Here is a 22,819-nt window from a genome sequence, read left to right on the forward strand (position 1 = left end):
GAAAATCGACAAACACATGAGGCATAGGGCATAGGTGTCTACTCCCGGTTCCCCATCACTACAAAAAAATGTGTTATTAGTAACATGCCTATTGTGCAGGATTTTTTCACACGTCACTATTTGGTGACGTGACATTTTTTCACACGTTACCAAAGTATTTGGTAACGTGTTAAAGTTAACACGTTACCATTTGGTGACGTGTCAAAGCTGACATGTTACAAAATGGTAACGTGTCAAATTTGACACGTCATTGTTCCGAAAAATAAAAAAAAAAAAAAAATTAAAAAATTGACAACTTTAGTAACGTGTCAAATTTGACACGTTACTAAAGTTTTCAAATTTCTTAATTTTTTTTTTCAATTTTCCCATTGGTAACGTGTCAAATTTAACACGTTACCATTTGGTGACGTGTCAGCTTTGACACGTTACCATTTGGTAACGTGTCAAATTTGACACGTTACTAAAGTTTTCAAATTTTTTTAATTTTTTTTTTATTTTTTTTTTCAATTTTCCCATTGGTAACATGTCAAATTTAACACGTTACCATTTAGTGACGTGTCAAAGCTAACACGTTACCAAATGGTAATGTGTCAAATTTGACATGTTACTAAAGTTGTCAATTATTTTTTTTATTTCTTCCCTCTTTTTTCTTCATCCCGGCTGTGCTTCTTCTTTCTTCTCTTTTTCTCTCTTTTGCTCTCATGCCCATGGCAGCTCTCTCTTCTCTCAGATGGGAAGAAGAAAAAGAAAAGGAGAAGAGAAAAAAAGAGAAGATAAGAAGAAAATGAAAAAGAGAAGAGATCGAAGATCTAACATTTTTTTTTTTCTGCTGGGTTTGGGGTGTTGAAATTTGTTTTGGCTGCTGGGTTTGGGATTTTGAAATTTCTTTTGCTGTTGGGTTTGAAATTTTTCTGGGTCTGAATTTTTTGGTTGGTTTGGTTTGATTTTTCAGGTTGAATCCACTTAGGGATCGGACATTATATACTTTAATGAGTAATTTTTCTTATTGATTTTTTTGTCATTTGTCTAATTAACTTTTAAAACTACTGATTTTTCTGGTTCTTTGGTGTTGTAGGTTTCTGATTTTTGGTGTTGTAGGTTTCCAACTCCAAACAGTGAGTGAGTAGTAAAATTAGATTCTAAGTTCAAAACTTTTGAAATTTTTTGCTTAAATTAATTTTTGCTGCTGAGTTTGAATCTATTGATCTATTCCAAGTTCAATTAATTCTTTTTTTGTCAAATAAATTTTTATTTGCTGGGTTTGGATTTTTGAAAATTATATTTGAATCTGATGTTATTTGAAATCTGAGTATGGAATTTTGAAAATCAAATTCGAATATGATTTTATTTGAAATCTGGGTTTGGAATTCCATGATATTATTTGAAAAAAAAAATCCAGAAATAAATTTGAAATATATATTTTTTAATTAATTTTTTAAACTTTAGTAACGTGTCAGAAATTAACACGTTACGAAATTCCCATTAGTAACTTCCAATTTTGCAACCTGCCACACACGTTACTAATGACACATTACTAACGGTTAGTAACGTGTCAACAGGCTTGACACGTCACTAATGGGCCGTTACAAAAAAATTATACTTTTGTAGTGCATGTTGATTAATCCAAGAATCTGGTGTGGATATCTTTTGTTATTTATGTTAAACCCAGGCCATTGATTCATTACTAGTGAGAATTTTTTGGTTCAGACCTTTCAACGGTCCAAGGGTTTCAGGCATGATTAGCCTCTTCAACCGGCCTTGCTTTTCTCAATCGACCAAGCGAGATGGTCTATGATTGTGCTATTTTTGTGACAAAAAATATTAATTATAAAATTGCCACTTGCAATAAGACGAATCCCGTAGGATAGGGCTATATTGAAGGTGTCGAATCTCAAAGACTGTAGTGGTTTAATTATCAAAATTTGAAAAATTAAAATTAACTTAATTCAAAAGAGAATGATTTATTTGTGTAAATTCAAAGTGCATGAAAATAAAGGGAGTAAATATATGAGAGAGAGTCGGGTATTGACTTCACCACTATCCACACATTAATGGTCAACCATATTTAATTCTAGCAATTCATTTTATGCATGTTATAATTTAAACAAAAAAACACATGAAAATAATTTCATACAATCAACAAAATAGCATAACCCATCTTCGGTTGGCAGGAATCGTCTACTTAAATTACACTAAACTAGGGCGTAGTACGATCTGTCTTTCCTAGGTATGGTCTATCTAACCCTATTGATTGCATGTCAATTAAGAACCATTGTATAACCATCATTCTTATAATCATAGGAAATAATAATGATTTGAGTTCAATAAGAGTAAAATAATTTCTAAGACATGATAAGAATTTTACTAATATTGAATTGGAGTTTAAGAATAATTCCATTTAATATGATGAACAAAAAACAAATATGGCAATCCTCAGGGTTATACAATCAACATGCATAAATTGAAAAACTAAAAATTAAATATAATCAAACTATTGTGCTTGGAAAGGGTTACATCAATACCCCACAATTGGTTTAATTGCCCATGATCTTCTAAGCTCCACAGACAATTTACTGAAATTTTAACTCTAGAAAGCGGTGTGTCTGTTTACAATGTTTAGATCTCTATTTATAGAGCTTAAGAGAACCCTAAAAACCCTAGAAACCCTGAGAAAATCAGAGGTCAGTCTCCCAGTCCAATTGGAAAACTGAAAGCCAAATCGACGCTGGAAAAGGATTGTTGTCATGCACCACAATCCTGTGTGTGCTCGAGCGCAGTGTGCTAGAGCTTAGCTATTGTGCGCACGAGCATCAGCATGCGCTTGATCCTTGGCTGCACCTGCGCTCGAGCTCAGGAATAGTTACGCTCTATCCTAGATCCAGAATGCCCAACTTTTGCCCTTTTAAGCCCAATTTCTAATGGTTTGTCAAATAAAACCTGAAACACAAAAACAAAACAAAATCAAATAAATAACAATGCTAAGGAATTAACATATGTAAATTAAGGGGCTTGAATGTACAACATTCGGCGCTTATCACACCACCCAACTTACATATTGTTAGTCCCTTAGCAGTACAAAACAGAAAATAAAGTAAAAAATAAAAAGATAAATTCATCTTTCGTGGGATGTACGGTTGCATTTAACGTTTGCAACAAGCCTTTTAAACCCCTAGGAGTTCCCTAGAGGACGAGAGAAGTCTCGTGAGGATTTTCCAGGAATGATACCCACAAACATTTTTTCAACCATGTAGTTCTCAAGAATGCAATATCATGACCATCATGGTTCTCATTCATTAATAGGCTTAATAAAACAAACACCATCTTCACAATTTCAGGAAATTACAAATTAGCTCCAATCATGGTGTTAAGTGCTAAAATATTCATATTTTCAACCCTTAACTTACATATTTTAATAATTTGGTTTTAGTTAATTAGGTCATTTTAATTCTTTTTTATGTTTTCCATACTTTTGTATGCTTTTGGAAGAAAATAAAATAAATCTGGAAGATTTGGGCTAAAAGAGAGAATATGAGAAAAATTGGAGCCACTGACACTACAATCGATCATAGGATACCTGCAATCGAGCACAGTACCAAAGAAGACACAGCACGAAGCAGGCAATCAGCATTTGAGCGCACTATAGGAGAGGCTCGATCGCAGACCCAGGATCTAGCGCACATGGGTTGCGATCGATCGCACCCGTGTGCAAGAGACATATCAAGTGGCAGCTAGATTGTCATTCTTTCCATATTAGGGTTTTTCAACTCCCAATTGTAATAGGTTTTGAAGCCCTACAAAATTTATAGGTTTACTAGTTTGTCAAAGACTTCTAATGCCTATAAATAGACCCTCAAGCCTCCAGAATAGGAGCTCCTCAAGCTCAAGTTTAGGGTTTATTCTTTTCCTTTATTTTCTTTTATTTTATGAAGATGTTTAACATCAATTTTATGTGTAGCTAATTTATTTAGTAAGGCTAGATTGAAGCCCTAGTTATGTTTAGTTAATATTTCAATATTGACGCCTTTGTAATGATCTTGTTGTGCTATTTAACTTGATTAACACCTGCTTGCATGAATTCCTCATATGTGTGTGCTTGTTCAACATATGCATGTGGTATAAACTAATTAGTTAAATCAATTTGGATGGCCGAGTCTTGGGTTTAATAGAAATAACAAAAGAATCCACACCGCGGTTCTTGGGTTAATCAACATGGGAAACCGGGAGTATACGCTCATGCCCTAGGCCTCATGTGTTTGTCGATTTCCATAGAATATATGCTTTCGTAAGGAACAACTTAGTATACACCATGCTAAATCCCTTAGAAAAGAAAATAATTAAAGTATATGTCATGCCTAACTCGTTGCTTAGGAAAATCTACAGCTTAGGGAGTATATGTCATGCCCTTAGGTTGACAAACATTAGATATGCATAACATGATCAAAGCATTGACATATTATTATATTAGCTAAATATAAAATGATCCTTTCCTCTTCTTTTTCTCTAGACCCACCGTCAGCCACCAACAAGTCTAGGCCGCACTGAAGACGACGCTGGCTGGCCCAAACCTTGTTGGTGCTCCTCTCCCTCTCTCTCTCTCTCTCACACCGGCAGCAGAGAAGAAATTTCTCTCCTGCTGGTGCTCCCTTTCCCATTTCAAAGATTTGGGTTGATTGCTTGATTTTCAACATGTCCGGCAGCAGAGAAATGTAAGCAATCAAGCAATCAACTCAAAATCTTTAAAATGGGAGAGGGAGCCCTGGTAGTAGAGAAAAAAAAATTCTCTGTTGCTGGTGAAAATAGGAAGTGAGGGGGTGGCCAGAGTGGTTTTCGGCAAGTTTTGGGCTGACCGGCGTTGTCTCTAGTGCGGTATGGGCTTGCCGGTGATAGGTGGGTGGCTGACAGTAGGTTTAGAGAAGAAGAACATGAAAGGTTTATTTAAGAAGATTTTTTTGTTTTAACCTATATGAGTTCTTGATGAGAATAAATTAGGTGCTTATGGTTTTTTTGTTATGGTGTTCCATGTTGATTTGTCATGCTCTTATTGGATGGCACAAAAGTCTTAGTTTGTGCCAAGACCTTATAAAAGTTATTCTCTTTTTATTGTCATTTATTGTACAACTGGCACAAATTAAACACAAATTTTTAATTTGTGCTGGTTGAACAATAAATAACATAATTTTTTAATGACATTTATTATACAAACGGCACAAATGTCAATAATTTATGCTGTTTATACAACAAACGTCATTAAAAAATTATACCGTTGTACAATACTAAACATCAATAAAATTTAGAGGGATGATAAGGACCCAACTATTTTGTCCAACTTTGTGCCAAATTTTACCTTATTTTCTAATTAAAAAAATAAAAATGAAAAAATGTGTGAAGCAAAAATATTTTTTTTTTGTCCTTCTTTTATTTGGTAATTTTTTTTTAAAATGTATTTTTCTTCATAATAATGTCATTTTTTTTTTTATAAAAAAAATGACACTATTATGAAGAAAAATACCAATTTTTATTTTTAAAAAAATACCAAATAAAAGAAGGACAAAAAAAAAAAAAAAAATTATTGCTTCACACATTTTTTTTTTTTAAAAAAAAAAAAAAAAAATTACAAATAAGGCAAAAGTTGGCCCAAAGTTAAGCAAAATAGTTGGGCCTTTAGCATTTTCCTAAAATTTATACTTGTACAAACGACTCAACTTAACATTTTAATAAACGTATAAAATCTATGTTTTCAATCACAGGTAATGAGGCATTTTTTTTTAAAAAAAAATTCACAATTTTAAAACATTAAATTGCAATTTTAAAAGCCAAACTGCGATTTTGTAATTAAAAAATAAAAAATTACATTTTACAAATCCCCTTTTTCAATTGTATTCGTGAAATTGCAAATCCATACTAACTCTAAAAGTTAATGTTTTGCAATGGCAAATCAATGTTTTTTGAATATAATATATGCCTAGGTAAGTTTGAAATTGAAGTCAGCACAATTTTAAAAAATTAATCCCTCCTTAATTAATATTATAGTTGTATTTGTAAGTCAGACGTAGTAAAAAAAAAAAAAATTAGACTTAAAGAGATGAAATTGGCGCTGTTTAAGTCCATTAAATAAGTAAGGTTTTTAGAGTTTTAAACCGTCCTTTTTTTTTTTTTTTTTTCACACTGATATAAAGGAGCGGGACGGTGGCCCAGGAGAGCGTTCAAACAAAAGTTGTTAAACACAACGTTTTAATTTCGTTAAACGATCGTTTTATAATACAAAGTTGTGCGTTTTTGTCAAAAATAAAACATTCGTATGAGAGCATTCCCAATGGAGGAGTCATATTTTTATGTAAAATAACTTTTCAAAACTCTACTTTTATCTAATTTAGTTAAGTCATTTTTAAATGTCTCTACATCCGATTAACTATATTTTTATATATTCTATTAAAATATTATTAAAAATAAAAAAAGTTTTGAAAAAAAGAGAACATGTGAAAAAAAAAATAAAAAAAATTTTGAGAAAAAGAGAACATGTAGAGAAAAAGTAGAAAAAAAATTTGAAAAAAAGAGAAAACAGGTAAGAGAAATAATGAAAAATAAAATAACTCCTTTAAAAAATGCTGTTACATTTAACTTTTTTTTTAGCCATTTCAATTAAATATCTATTTTACATTTTTTTTTTTTTTTTGCTAATCCAATGTAAAGAACTTTTTAAACATTTGAAGAGCTATTTTAAATAAAAATAATATTTAACTCTTCCATTGAGAATGATCTCAATCGTCTTCAACCTAATTACCAAAACACAAGAAAGAATGGTAGATAGTCGTGAGGCGTGAATCTCAGCCTTTTAAAAAAATTTTGCCTCCTGATGAGTGGCAGAGTGAGCGATCAGGATATCCAAAGAAATTCTTTCAGTAGTGGGAATTTTTTTGGAGGTGAGGGCATTTGACTCCTTCCCTTGGGTACCAGCCTGAGGGTCAAACTCCCATGTCTGCCTCCCAGCAAAATTGTTTGTGGTGAAGATATAAGGATCAAACACATGTGGCATATGGGCTACACTTTAATATAATTAGGGAATTTCTTACATATTAGTCTCAGGGTACAACATGGTACAATATTCCTTAAGAAAATTAACAATTGGCTTTCTTATTGGAGCCTCTTATGTGTAGGGGTTGAGCTATATAGTTCACTAATTAATCAAATTTTTCTGGATGGCAATGGGACACGCTTGCAGTATTCTGCAAGAGCCCACAATGGGAAAGTTTCTCTGTATGTTCCATAGTGTATCATGCAATTCCTCAAGTAGACTCCAAGGATTTCCTGTATGAAAGAGTGAAGAATGGTTAGAAAGCTTTGGAGGTAAATTCAAGCATAATATACTTCAAAGTCAGGTTATTTTTCTTTGCTCCCTATTCTTTCTGAATTAAATGCATGTTTTAAAGAGAGGAGGTACCTGTTGAGGAAAATCGCCATCTTCCAGTTGAGAATTAATTATCAGCTTTGCTGCACGATGAAGAGGTGTTGGGTCTCTTTCAGCCTATTGCAGATACAATTTTAACATCAGAATACGCAGGATCAAAGCATAGGACAATAATGACAGCATAATATAAACCATGGAGTCTTACCTGTCCAGCATGAATGAGGCCCATCATTGCCCATGCAGTTTGTACCAAATTTGATCGGTTTCCTTCAAGAGGTACATATTCCTATATAATCAAGCACAAAGAGTTTATAGTTTCATTATCTAGCATCTGCCAAATCTTAGAAAGACAAAACAATAAGGACTTTTCTTTGACAAATTGATCCAAAAACTTTGTGGAACAACACAGTGCATGTTATTAAAGGTTCTTAAATTGTTATCAATGATGTTGAGTAAAAGATAATGAAAAACTTAATGATGTTTGGAAATAAAGATGAAAAACAAATAAGAATCAAGAGCCTTTTAGCATTATACGTGTTAAAACATTACCTTGGTTGGGCATGAGAGATAGCTCTCTCCCCAACCACCATCATCTCTTTGTGCTCTGAGTAGAAAATCAACAGCTCTGCACATAGCTGGACAATTGCTGCAAGTCTTGCCAGCTGCAGCCAATCCTCCAAGTCCAAACCATGTACCGTATATGAAGCAAATTCCCCAATTTCCATACCTGTGCAAATGCTTAATCATGCAATAGTATAAAAACAGACAAATGTCAGAAAAAATATCTAAGAAACCAGTGGAACATACCATGAACCATCAGGCATTTGCATGTCTTGAATGAATGGCACAGCACTTTTTATGAAATCTTCGATCTCTTCCTTCCTGTGCCCAGGGTATAACTTCTTAAACAGAACTAAAGCTTGGATTGCTGCTGCGGTGCACTCAACGTACTCATGCTCAACGACAATGTCAGAGAAGAATTCTGTGGGATTAAGCAGCTAATGATAAAAATAAAAAATAAAAAGAGAGAAAATTTCCATTAATATACGATAAAAATGGTGAATTTAGAAGCACTAGATAGTTTTGAAGTATTCCTAAAAGCATATTTCAAAAAGGCCACTTCAGTATGTTAAGGTACTTACTTCCAACCATTTTTGGGCTCCAGCTGGTTCCCAGACAGCCATACCGCCAGTTTTACTCTGCATTAAACCATAAATAGAGCTTAATGATATGAATGCAATGAAATATTTAAGAAATAAACATTGCACTAGATAAATGAAACTTCAAGAAAGTTTTAGATCCTTAGAAAAACCAAATGAAGCCTAGGTTTCCTATTCATGCCGATAGTTTCCAAATATTACTTCAAAATACAATGCTAGTTGTTAGAATATTGAATAAATTATTAAAATCAATCATTTCATATTAATTTAAGCTTTTGGAATAACTGGTGGTTTAAAATGGTATCAAAGTCAATGTTCTAAATTCTCTACGTGTTGGGCATCACTTACTAAGGAGTAGTTTGAGCCCACGTGTGAGAGATTATTAAAATATTACTTAAATCATTAAAATCAACATTTTCCCTTATTTGCTTATTAAAGAATAGTTTGAGCCTACACACGTGAAAAGTGTTAGAATATTATTTAAATAATTAAAATCAACCATTTCCCATCAACTTAACCTTTTAGGATGACTCATAAATTAACAATAATGAAAGTTAATCCTCACCTGTAGAGAAAGTATGAAATTTACAGAATCATAAAATCGCTCGGGTTCCATTTTCTCACCAACAATTTCCGGTGGCATCATGGATAAAAGCATGCAACACTGAAATAGAAAAGAATTTAGTGAGGAATAAATTAATTATGGAAAAAGGTGTAACACATTACCCCATTGACACGTTTAAACAAAGTTAATTACCTTAAAAGCTTCTGCAGTGCAATCAGAAACTTGCCATCCCTGATCTTGATCAGACAAAGTCCATGATCCTTTAGAAATGTGACGGTACATGCTTTTAAAGTCTCTTGAAGGATTGTCCTTGACCTTTACAATTTTTAAGGGAAAAATGAAATAACTAGTTTGAATGAATGCTGGATAGTTTCTATTTTTTTTAAGCAAAAAGGCAGATTTGATGATTATGGTGAAGAGATGCTTTTAGAATTGAAAATCAAACCTGAGATTTCTTCAGGAAGTCGTGGCCTCTCGCAAGTGTGGGTCCAATTTCATCAGTGAGATTACTAGCAAGTAAAGCTTGGATAGCAAAACCAGCATCCCACAGTTGACTTCCAAAACCCTGAATACAAATGGCGTATATCAAAGCCAGCGATCCCTTCCTTTTTCTTGCAAAGATTAAGGACATATAGACTTGAAGCTTAAAAACAAGAGCTTGGGGTTTATACTCAAGTTTGAATAGTTATATTTACAAAACCTATCCTAGAAAGAAATTTATTTTAGGAAATCTCTTCATGCATAGTTCAATATAAAGTGCAACTCAAATGTTCAACGGATGGACAAAAGGTTTTGCAAATGTTTGTGCAAAATATGCGTATTGACCTGCATCTTGATTCCATCTTCAGAGACCCATATGTAATCTGGGATCCTAGCAATATGCTTCTTGAAATAATCCCCATTTGGATCTTCAACCCAACAAGCAAGCATACATAGCACCTATTCAATGCAAATGGATTTAGGAGTATTGATATATAGCCCAAATAGATGCTCTTCATTGCTTCCCTTTATTGTATGATAACATTACCTTTTGCACGCATCCAATGTCAATGTATCGACTCTTCTCATCTTCATAATGAATGTGCTTCATTGTTACTTGAAGAGCCTTCTCTCTGACCAGCTTGTTAAAGGGCCAACGTGTGAGAAGAGGCTCAGTGAATATGTATAAACTATCCCAGAGCAGATCTTGTATCAAATGGTGGGGGTAGTAGAGATCCTCCTATAACAATAGTTTTTCACAATCAAAGCATTGGAAGAATATTGAAAAACATATGTAGCAATGAACAAGTATCAACAATGAAGAGATGATTAAGGTGAGCTCACCTTTGCACATAGATGGCGCACTTTCTTCCAGTTAACTTCATTGTAAGGTTGAGTGTAGAGTTCCTCCCTCAATTGAAGAATGAGAGGTGTGATTGGGCCTACAAACCTTTTCCCATACAAGTATGACATGGGCATGTACACCAAGCGACAGTAGCACCACATTTTAGCTGCATTTTAGGGAAATGATAATTGATAAGCGATATGTAGCAAATTTAATTATCAAAGAGAAGAAACTAAAACCTCTCTAGTAACAGAGGCTTCAAATAGAAGTGCTAAGTGCGAACCATGTTTCAATTAAACACTGTATCTAATTTTCAACATTGGACTAAGTTATTTTAAAAACATTCCATTATGCAATAAAGATTTAAAGTACAGTGACATTCTCAGGAAGTATAATGTAGTAAGAAGACACGTATAAACCTGGGTGCATGGGAAGAAATGAAGGAAGGATCCAAAATTCCGGAGGCATTGGGTTAGTTCCAATCCACTCGAACACACCAAGTATCTACGACAAAGGGAAAATGCATATCAGCAAACAATCATCATGCATAGTGAATATTTGAACACACACACACACACACACACATATATATATATATAATCATTTCCTAACTGGACATGAAAGCAATATGACCAGATTTATGAAATTTATTAAATTTATACATTCTCACTAGATTAAACTTTTGAAATAAGTGGTGATTTAACATAGTATGAGAGCTAAAGGTAATGAATTAGAACCTGACCCATTTAAATTAAATATTTAAAGTGTTAGGCATCACCTAATAAAAGAGAATTTGAGCCCACATATGAGATAGGGTGTTAAAGTATTTGATTAAATAGTTAAATCTACTCATTCCTATCAGTTTAAGCTTTTAGAATAAGTGACAATTTAACATACTGAAAGCCAGGTCTTTCCCCAAGAAGGTATATGTGTTACACCACCATGATCAAGGATCCACTTTCGCGCTCTTGCACAAGCATTGTCCTGACCACCATCAGGTCCTTCCCCGAGCATACGCATACAAATGTAGCTGAGGGCCGTGGAAAACATGATGCTGTGGCCCTCTATGTGTAATCCCCAACCACCATCTTCATTCTACAATATGCAAAATTTACAGCACACTTGTTAAATATGAGAGTTTAAACACACAAAAAAGGAAAGGAAACAAGTAATTCAACAGAAAATCTAATCTTGTTTGCATAATTAACATGTAAAGCTTCCAAGAATATACACCTGATGATAGTATATGTGTCGAAGGATTTCCTTTTGATGCTCAGCAGGGAACACAATATTAAGATGTCCTGTAATGTACAAACACATTACCTGCATTTTTTCGGGTTCAAAAGAATACAATTAGCAGTTGCATCAAAGATGAAAACCAAAACAAGTCAAATATTGCAGGCATGTCGTCATAGATCCAATGGTATTGTTCATAATATGGTCAATCTTAGAATATTTTTAAGTGTTAAATATCATTAGAAAAAGCTGTTATGTTGTTGACGATTTCCTGGTATCACAAAAGGTTCCTTGATGTGTACTTTTTTACGTAAATATCCCCAAACAGTATCTGTTTGATTATGTGATGATCACAATGATGACACTGAAAAAAAAAAAAAAAAATTGATAATAATTATGAGTCTCACCAAAGGGGGAAGGAAAAACAATACACCACCAAATTCAGCAGGCCAATGGCCATCACTGGCTTGCAAGGCCGAAAAGAAATGGGCGGTCCTTCTCAATGTAGCTGTGGCCTTTTCATGCGTGATTTCCTCTCCATCCTCAACCTTTTCCTGGGGAATTTTTTGTTTGAAGTTTTTCTCCTTAAGGAACTGCAATCAGTTTAGCAAAGAAATTAAGAAGCATATTAGAGCTGTAAAGAATTTCATAAATATCATTAGATATGTCTTGATACATATTAATTTTAAAGCTGCTAGATTACTCTGCATCCAGAAGTGGGAGAGCAATTTCATTTCCTAAACCAACAGTCAAAACAACATTTATAGATCTAAGCTATGTGTTATACTGAGGATTTAGTGATGTGCCTTGGTTCAAGGAAATGTCTTGGAAAAGAATAATAAAAAATTAAGAACAATAATAAGTAAAATAAGGTCAACAAAGGATTAATATATTAGACCAATATATTGTACAACAATATATTTTCCTATGAAGAATCTAGAATATTTACAGAACACCGATAGATTATTATACAATCGCTATTACCGTTACAACTTATATCCTATCCACATTAGTTGCATGGTAAACTCCAAAACAGCTATGGATTTGAAATTTGACAGAGCAAAGCTAAAAACGAAACATACCGTTTGCGTACGTACCGGAGGAGAGAAGCTGAGCAAAAACTAAACATTGAAAGAAAAGAAAGAGACGAGAATAGAAAAAAGAAGGAAGAAGAGGTCCGGGTCGGGGTCAGATTGGGACCAGAGGGCGTCTTCCACGTCGGAGGGGGTGAACCCAGGCTTGATCTTCTGGACCCATGTCTCGAATTGGTTTTCCAGACGGATTTATTTCTGGGATTGGCGTTTTGTGATGGAAGGGTTGGGGTTCGAGGCATGGCTCAGCTGCTGGAGCAGAAGCCTGGGACTATGATGATCGGTGGTGAAAATGGTGGAGGAGGGAGAGTAGTTTGGTGAGCTTCAGGGTGGCGTTGGATTTGGGAAAGAAGAAGGTCAAGAGATGGACTGGAGGTCTGGGAAGACCACCTTGGCTAGAGAGCTTTGGAAAGGTCAGAGATACTGAAATAGTGCTGGAAGAAGAAAGAGTGATATACAATAAAATAATAATAATATTTTAAAAAAAAACCAAAGAAAATAATAAAAAATTTGTTAGAATGCGTAAAAAAAAAAAAAAAAGTTAAAATAAAAAATAATAATAATAATTTTTTTTGTTAGATATTTTAGATAGGATATAAATTTTCTTCAAACCAATTTAGATGAAATTTTCTTCAACCTATTTAAATAAGTGATAAGTTTCTTTCAACATCTTTGAATTTCTCAAAAATTAATATTTAGGTTCTTAAGTTAGTAGAATAATAATAACTAATTGGTCCCCAAGAGGTATCTCAATCGGTTGGAACCATGCCTAATAAAACGAAGTGCAAATATGTAAAAAAAAAAAAAAAAAAAAATCAATAACTAACTGGATTCAAATCTCCTAGAATTATTGGGAGAATTCTAGTTTCTTAAATTTCATATCCAAACTATTTATTTTAATTCAAGAGCCATTATCCTGTCACGTGTCCCATTACTAATAAAATAATAATAAATTTGTAATGATATTAAAAAATAAATGATTTGAATCTGAAATTTCAAAAACTAAAATTTTCCTATGAATTCTAAGAGATCCGAATCCCAATAATTGAGTCTTAAAATATATATATATATATATATATATATACACATGAGAAGACACTTGTCATCTATTAAAATAGGCTTAACAAAATTTTCTCAAAACTTTTGTTCTAATTATATTGTGCCACATCAGTTTCTAAAATTTTTTTTTTTGTAAACTTAACATATTTCAATCGGATGTCTCATGCCATGTGCTTTTTCTTTCTCCAATCGGTTCCTATTGTTATTCAATCAAGATTCGCCATCAAGAGATAGAAGTCTTTACTTTAAGTTATTAAGTCGGATCGGATGCTTAAGTAGAATTTAGAGCATTCCAAAAACTTAGTGATTCGATGGTGCCGAGTGATCGCTAGCTCAACAGATAATATGACCCCAAAAGCTTAAAAAAAAAAGATCTCATTTAATCATAGGGCTTCTAACGTCAAACCGGGTAGAATACAAAACCAAACTCCACGTCGGGTAATTGATTTTGTATAGTTAATTGGTTGGTTTAGTTTTGAACTCTGTGAGTTTTGTTCTGGTTAATTAGTTTATTGACTTTTTCTTGTTAACTGCTTTGTTTGTAGCAGTCATGGTCAAGCTTTTTTTATATCTGGACACAGACTTTGATGCGGTGGTAATGGTTGTTGTGAACATTATGCATGGCAGGAAGAGGAAAGTAGCTAGCTTGCTGTTTTGTGTGTAGAGGATCATAGAGAGAGAGAGAGATGGGAATACCTGCATTCGCCATAGGAGATCACTGCTAGGTTTCACCTGGCACCGGTTGTTGTAGAAATTTTGACGAGCCTCTTCAACCTGAGCCCTCTCTTCTGGGGTACCAGCGTTAGGGTCAAACTCCCATATCTGCCTTCCAGCAAAGTTGTTTGTGCTGAAGATATAAGGGTCTTTTCCACCGTCTGCTATCTTAAGCCTCCACATGATATTCTTTCTCCCCGGCCAGTTTCTTTGCGTTAGAAAAAATATTCAGTGCTTTTTATAGACGGAATTAATACACGATCTGATGTAGAGTTGTTCACCTGCGTTACTTTTGAATATCTTTCACTCAACAGTGCACTGTTACTAGTCGTGATGATAAGATTGATTGTTTATACCACTTCATTCTTCTCTCCTCTGTCTCTTTGATGGTCTTAATCAACATTAAAGCAGCGACTAATCGTGCCAGGTTGCATTGGAGGGTTGTACAAAATAATCAGTCTTTTTTCTTTTGTTTTTTTTCCAACAAAATCTTTATTTTTTTTTAATCGTACTTTTCGTCCTAAGTAAATATTAATTTTAATAAAGCCGAAAAAAGTGACTCTTATTTTCTTTATTCAATTTTTTTAAAAAAAATAATATCTATTTAAGAGCAAAAGAACATCTAACGTTTCTCTTTTAAAAAAAAAGAACCACTTCAAACAACAAATCTTTTTAGGGCTAAGGCCACCTATGGGTGTGTTTAGCAAATGACTTAAAAAATGAAGTTGACAGTAACCGTAGCAGATTTGATTGATGTGAGAAAAAAATAAGAATATTTTGTATAAAAAAAATGAAAAAAAAAAATTGTTTTATAGTAATTTTTTTATTTGAATAGTAATAAAAAGTGATTGATGTGATGTAAAAAAATAAAAATGTTAAAGATTGATTTTAAGAGAAATAGTTTCAGATATTTTTTGGGTTTGGTCCACTCCTTTGGCAAAGAGAGAGAAAGGATCATGAGACTTTTGGACTTTATTATTATTATTTTTTAAGTAAATCATTATTCATTCATTCATTCAAAAAGATTAAAGATTACAACTTTTAGCATGTACAAAATCAGGCTATTATTCAATTTAAATTTTCTCTATTGATTTTTGTAGTGCCGCCCTCTTTGTCAATAGGTGTGTCGCCATATTTATTTTCCTTTTTGTTCATATGCATCATAAGTCAAGACTGAAAATTATGCCGAACAATCTTTGCATCCTCATTTAATATTGTACAATATCTCCGCCATAGTTGGTATTCCATATGAAAAGCATTATCCATCTCCAAAAATCACCTTCCAAAATAACATTTCGAAAGCTTAGATCTCTCCCAAAAATATTGCATTCCAAGCAGCATAAGCCACAATTTTTTGGCTTAAACGTACGTTCTTTTCAGAGCATTTAATGTTCGGTGGGTGAGTGATACAATAAGACTTACGTTCACATAAACAAAATTAACAAAAATTGATTAAAAAGATAATTAGAATTTAGTTTTATTAAGAAAATTTGCTAAATTCATATCACAAGCTTATTTTAAATTTGATTAGAACTCAATAAAATTATTATTATTTTCCATAATTTCAAATAATTACAATAATATATTATATTCAATCAAAATATGAACCATAAGAGTCTCTTTACCAATAGAGTTGAATGAAAAATGTACTTATTTGTCAAACTCTCCAATGTGAAACCATGAAATATAGGGATGATTTCTATTTTTTTATGAGCCTTATATTAATTAATACCAAAATTCATTTGTATAAGGTACAGCTGTTTTAATATACAAATAATCAAAAAGAAAATAAAAAGGAAAATGACATGTAAAATTAATTTTTGGGTGGCTAGGAATTAATGATTCCTTCTATAAAGAGAAAAATGGTAACAACTCCCCTATTTTTCTGAAAATTTGCATTTACAATAAGTTTTTGTTTATTTGTTTGTTTTTTTTTTTTTTTATGTGAGTAAGCTAAAAAATATAATAATAAGTTCATGTCGTTAAAAAAATTGATTGAATTTGTTAATATGTCAGATCAATGTCAATCATATTATTACACATTTCATTTAAATAAAAAATCAATGATGATTGGGCCGCTCTTTTAGCCAAATAAAAGTAGTGGAACCATCCCTTGGACAAAAGGTGCTTGTCCCTCCTCCATGGCGAGGGAGTTCTATCTTCAGCATCTATCCATGCATGACGTTTATTTTTCAAGCCAGCGATCTTAATTTGTTGTTTTAGCAAGACTAGCATTTGGTATTTGGTAAGAAGGGCATGACAACAAAATGGCAAAGACTCACGAGTCAATGCAAAGCGCTATAGAGTGGCATCTTTTGTAGCCACCACAAGCCCTCCCAGTTGAAATATTGTGAGCCAATGAAGAAGATATTAGGCCGTTGGTCTAGTGTACGAAGTGATTTGAGGGCTGCAAAACAAGTACCTGTTATGATTTGTTTACGACCTATTTATCTTATGCATATTTTTTTATAATAAAGTTCATTTAGGCATCATAAAAAATAGTTACATGTATAGGATAAACAGGTACCTGTTTATTTGCCATATACCTGCTTTGCCAGTTCTAGTAATTTATTTATCAGGCTAACCATGGGTGGTCAGGTCATCCCATTTGGCTAGGGTGGCTAGACCATTTCTTTGTTTTTTTAATAAATATTTTAATAGTTATTATTCTAATTAAACAAGGACTAATATTCCTCTACAAAAATTATGGAATTGCTATTCCTTTAGAAATACCATAGCTCTAGAACTCATAAAAATAAAAAACATAAAAAAAAAAAAAAAAAAAATTTGTTTGCTCTGCCTTAAATGGATGGATCTGCTCTATCACTGTTCATCTGGTACGAACGAACTTGCTTTAATGCATTCATGTCGAGTCAGCGTCTTTTCTCAGCTAACTTCGTCCTAGGATGTTGACATACTTATATGTATTAGAATTAGAAAAAAAAAGATTGACACTGAATTAGAAAAAACAATAAAAAAGAAAGATTAATAATCAATTCGGTCTCTAATTTCAACAATTATATTATTAAGTTTCATCACAGTTTCAAATAAGTCTAGTTGCGAACTTACCGTTGGACTAATTAACAACATGATGTGACATCATACTATTAAATTAATTATATGCCTATCGTATATGACAAGGCATCTGCATACCATACGTTTAAAGTGACAAATATACATTAAATAAAAAAATTAGGAGCAGATTGTGGAGCGTTTCCTACACTCTAAAGGTGAGGGTTTTCCACACTCTAAAGGTGAGAATAGGATTCTCTCCTTGGGATTATTATTGGAGGAATATTGTCTTATCAAAAAGTAAAAAAATAAAAATACTTTTAAAATATAATTAATTGGAGATGATCTAATTCCTAAAAGTCAGAATTGGTAATTATTATAGCGGGATCCTAACAGATCTCTTGGCAACTTGGAAACAAAAACAAGCAACACATATAGCTGATCACCTATGGATTTGGTAAATTATTAGAGAAATAGGTGGGAGTAGAAAGGAGGATGATCACTCACAAGTTTGAAGTGCGCGCAAGAACTCTTTGTTATTAGGATGAAAAATCTCTCTCTTTCTGACATTATTATATGTGTGTTTTTGAATAAATTTAAGGATAATTTAAAAAGAAAAATGCAAAAGTGTTTAGTTTGAACTGTTTGGCTTGATTGAAGGCTCAACTGGTTAAGTTTGACGAGTTCGAGCCAAGCTCAAATTTGGCTAGACTTTTAACAAGCTTAATTCAGACAAGAAATAATAAATTTATGTTTTGTCATATCATCCATAAGCTCTATAACCAATTGGCCAATTCCAGAAAAAGACTTAACAAGTCTCCAAAACAGACTTCAAACCTTACAAACCACTACTTTTTCCGTATCAAGCCACCTCACCTACTCATGATCTCTTATCAATTACTTGTAATTAATGTTTCCACCTACTACAATGACTTATGCAATTCCCTAATTTTCCGTCCTCTAAATTAGGATTTTCTTTTGTTCATTTGAACAGGATAATATTCAATTAGTTATATTGGAGATGTATTTTTGTCTTTTTATTTTTTGAGGAGACAAAAATACCTTCAAATATAACTAACTAGATATTATTATCCAGATCAAATAAATTGGAGAGGATCCTATCCCCTGTTTTCTGGGCTTCCATGCTGAATGAATCCTAAAATTCTACAACTAATTTTTATTTGCAAGTCTTTCACGCAAAATAGAATCTTCTCCATTTCACTTAACAATGTACATGATGTTAATGTTAGCACATTTTTAAAAAATATTAAATAATGTAAGGTTATGTACACTATTAAATGCGTCTAGTAATTTTAAATCCTGATTATATTTTAAAGGGATAAATGTAAAATTAGTCCATGTGGTTGACCTAAATTATAAATCACTCCCTGTAGTATAACAAATAATTTATAGATCCCTGTAGTTGAACTAAATTACAAATCACTCACTACGATATAAAAAATAATTTATAGATCCTCAAGGTATTCTAAAATAACAGTTTACTCAATGAAATCAATTTCCGTTATGTAACTTAACAAATTCTGTCACTTTACCACGTCATACCCAATAAAAACGCGACAAGTGTTATTATTAATTTTTGACTTTCAAAAATAATAATTATGATTTTTCACATCATTTTACGACGTCATCTAATTTTACACATCAATTATCATTCCACGTCATATCCCCAAAATTTTTTCCTATGCGTAACCCTCCCTCATCTTCATCTTCGTTAACCGCTTCACAAAATACAACCATCAAATTCTTACAAAATGCTCACAAATTGAGACGATAAAGAAGTCTAAAATTACAAACCATATATAGCAACACACCTTAAACCATTACAAACCACTACTTTCTCCCTATGAAGCCACCTCACCCACTCGTGATCTCTTATCAATTACTTGTAATTAATGTTTCCACCTACTATAGGCAGTGCAACCAAACGGAAAAGCTTGTTTTTTGTTTTTTCATGGGGGTGGTCACCGACAGCCAAGCCAATAATACCCTTCTAATTGTGCCTAGAAATATTAAAATATTGAGTAATGCTATAAATTTTTTTAGAGTCTTCTTACAGTCATTCTAAAAGTAATGTAATTTTTAAAATTATCGTTGAATTTGAGATGTGAAGACTTATAGCATTACTCATAAATATTTGATCAGAAAATGGTTGTTTGCGAAATGATTTTTAGTTGTCCCAACAAAGTTGTTTGTGCTGAAGATATAAGGTCTTTTCCACCCTTTCAGCTATCTTAAGCCTCCACGTACATATTCTTCCTTATCAGTTTCTTACTTTCTTTCAAACAAGTTTCACTACAAAAATTTCATGTTTTAGGGACGTTTGGTAATTAATGAAGTCTTTTTAACAAAACGACTCCGGCCACCATATCATTTTAATAGTAAAACGACTCATCTCAAAAAAAGGGGTCGTTTTACTATAACACGCTCCCAATTATATAATTGAGAACGTTGCTACAGTACTGCACATCCCAATCAAATTTGATGATATATATTGCTACCACTTCTTTCTTCTCTTGTCTGTTTCATGCAGCTATATTATATACTGTGAGAGATAATATTCCAATCATATAATATATATGTAGTTATAATCAACATTAAACCAACCATAATCGTAACAAGTTTCATTAGAGGGCTGCATAAAATAGTCAGTCCTTTTTCCCAACGAAACCATTATTTTTGGGGCTCGCCACCTATGAGAAGTTAGATTATGAGAGAGAGACAATTAAAAGATAAAGTTAAACAACAAATTTGCTAGATTTAGCTATACACGTACTCGTTTAAATTTTGATTGAAATTGAAAAAAATTATGGTTAATGTCCATAATTTCAAATAACATCTTACATCAGTTTCGGTTGGCGAAGGATAATGGGGTGAAAAATGGACCTTTTACGGACCCAACTATGGAAGAGAGATAGAAAAACCCCCCATGGCTAACACAAGGTGAATTGGGATATTGCGATTGATTCAAACCAGAAGTGCATGGGCCTAGGGGTGATTATTAGGAATGATAAGGGGCTTGTTTCAGCAGCAATGAGTAGAACGTTGGAGACCTTACAAGATCCAGTCATTGGTGAAGCTATGAGGGCCTTGGTGTAGCAGAATTCTGCAGGGATCTCAAGTTCTTTGACATTATCCTTGAAGGAGATTCCAAGCAAGTTATAGATGCCATCACTGCTACGGGTTCCATGTGGTGAAAATATGGGCACATCGTGGGAGATACTCATGAAGTTTCGAAAGCCTTTAGAAGATGGGAAATTAGGCATGCAAAAAGAACGGGAAATGGGGCCACTCATGGTTTTGCTAAGGGTGCAATTAGCTAGGGTCTTAATTCTCCATTCTCTAAATTAGGACTCTCTCTAGTTCATTTGAACTGGAAAATATCCAGTTAATTATATTGAAAAGATATTTTTGTCTTTTCACTTTTTAATGGATAAAAATACTCCTCCAATATAATTAACTAGATATTATACAGTTCAAATGAATTGAAGATGATCCTATTCCCTGTTCTTTGGCTTCCATGCTAAATGAATCCTAAAATTCTACCACTGAATTTTATTTGCAAGTCTTTAACCTGCAAAATAGAATCCTCTCCATTTCACTTAGCAATATACGTACATGATGTTAATGTTGTCACATTTTTTAAAATATTAAATAATGTAAGATTATGTACACAATTAAATGCGTGCAAGAATTTTAAATCATGATTATATTTTAAAGGGATAAGTGCAAAATTAGTCACTATGGTTGGCCACTTGGCCTAATATACAAATCACTCCCTATAGTATAACAAATAATTTATAGATCCCTGTAGTTGGACTAAATTACAAATCACTCACTGTGATATACAAAATAATTTATAGATCCTCAAGGTATGCCAAAATAACAGTTTACTCAATAAAATCAATTTCCGTTATGTAACTTAACAAAATTTGTCACTTTACCACGTCATACCCAATAAAAACGCGACAAGTGTTATTATTAATTTCTGAATTTTAAAAATGATAATTATGATTTTTCACATCAATTTACGACGCTATCTAATATTACACATCAATCATCATTCCACGTCATATCCCCAAAATTTTACCCTATGCGTAACCCTCCCTCATCTTCATCTTCGTTAACCGCTTCACAAAATACGACCATCAAATTCTTACAAAATACTCACAAATTGAGACGATAAAGAAGTCTAAAATTACAAACCATATATAGCAACACACCTCAAACCATTACAAACCACTACTTTCTCCCTATGAAGCCACCTCACCCACTCGTGATCTCTTATCAATTACTTGTAATTCATGTTTCCACCTACTATAATGACTTTCGCAATTTCTTAGACTTCAGATTTAATTTAGATTTCTTCAAATTTTCTAAAAATATAAGGTTACCAGATTATCATGTCGTATACGATAGGCATATAACTAATTTAAGGTACGTATGATGTGACATCATGTTAATTAGTTAAACGGTAAGTTGACAACTAAACTTATTTATAAGTGTGTGGAAAGTACTTAATAATATAATTGTTGAAAATTAGAGACCTAAGACTGAATTGATTATTAATCATTTGTTTGGAGTTAGGTGAGAAGAGACGATGACTCGACCTGCATGCATTTTAATGCAATTAAGTTCGTGATAGAGCAAATTCATCCATATATATAATTAAGGCAGTGCAACCAAACGAAAAAGCTTGTTTTTTGTTTTTCATGGGGGTGGTCACCGGCAGCCAAGCCAATAATACCCTTTTAATTGTGCCTAGAAATATTGAGTAATGCTATAAGTCTTTTTAAAGTCTTTCTAGATTCATCCCAAATATAATGTGACTTTTAAAATTATCGTTAAATTTGAGATGTGATATATTGACTTTTGATCTATTGATGATTTTAAAAGCCATATCACATTTAGGATGGCTCTTGAAAAACACTAAGAAGACTTATAGCATTACACAAAAATATTTGTTTAGAAAATGGTTGTTTGTGAAATAATTTTTAGTTGTCCCAACAAAGTTGTTTGTGCTGAAGATATAAGGTCTTTTCCACCCTTACAGCTATCTTAAGCCTCCACAATTCCTTATCCTTCTTGCTTTCTTTCAAACAAGTTTCACTACAAAAATTTCATGGTTTAGGGACGTTTTGTAAGGAAGTCTTTACAAAACGACTCCGGCCACCATAGGTCATTTTAATAGTAAAACGACTCATCTCAGAAAAAGGGACCGTTTTACTGTAACAC

The 22,819-nt window shown here is 32.9% G+C and overlaps 1 protein-coding gene across 2 annotated transcripts; it reads right to left on the bottom strand.

Annotated features, from left to right (window-relative positions):
* Positions 1-7,010: 7,010 nt before the first annotated feature.
* Positions 7,011-14,771, bottom strand: LOC132178794 (beta-amyrin synthase-like). 2 transcript variants are annotated; one of them, XM_059591351.1, is made up of 17 exons: positions 14,537-14,771; positions 12,098-12,283; positions 11,688-11,777; positions 11,352-11,549; positions 10,874-10,958; positions 10,454-10,620; positions 10,158-10,349; positions 9,956-10,069; positions 9,576-9,695; positions 9,323-9,445; positions 9,131-9,229; positions 8,548-8,604; positions 8,213-8,403; positions 7,955-8,132; positions 7,611-7,691; positions 7,439-7,522; positions 7,011-7,305 (listed from the first exon to the last, which is right to left on the bottom strand). In XM_059591351.1, exons 1-17 carry the CDS (start codon positions 14,735-14,737, stop codon positions 7,183-7,185), a joined length of 2,289 nt encoding a protein of 762 aa, XP_059447334.1. In that variant the 5' UTR covers positions 14,738-14,771; the 3' UTR covers positions 7,011-7,182. The 2 variants fall into 2 exon arrangements, with proteins under 2 accessions (XP_059447334.1, XP_059447343.1); XM_059591360.1 differs by lacking the exon at positions 9,956-10,069.
* Between the last annotated feature and the right edge of the window lie 8,048 nt (positions 14,772-22,819).

Source organism: Corylus avellana, chromosome ca1, assembly GCF_901000735.1.
Source record: "Corylus avellana chromosome ca1, CavTom2PMs-1.0".
In the NCBI taxonomy this organism is placed as follows: Eukaryota; Viridiplantae; Streptophyta; class Magnoliopsida; order Fagales; family Betulaceae; genus Corylus; species Corylus avellana.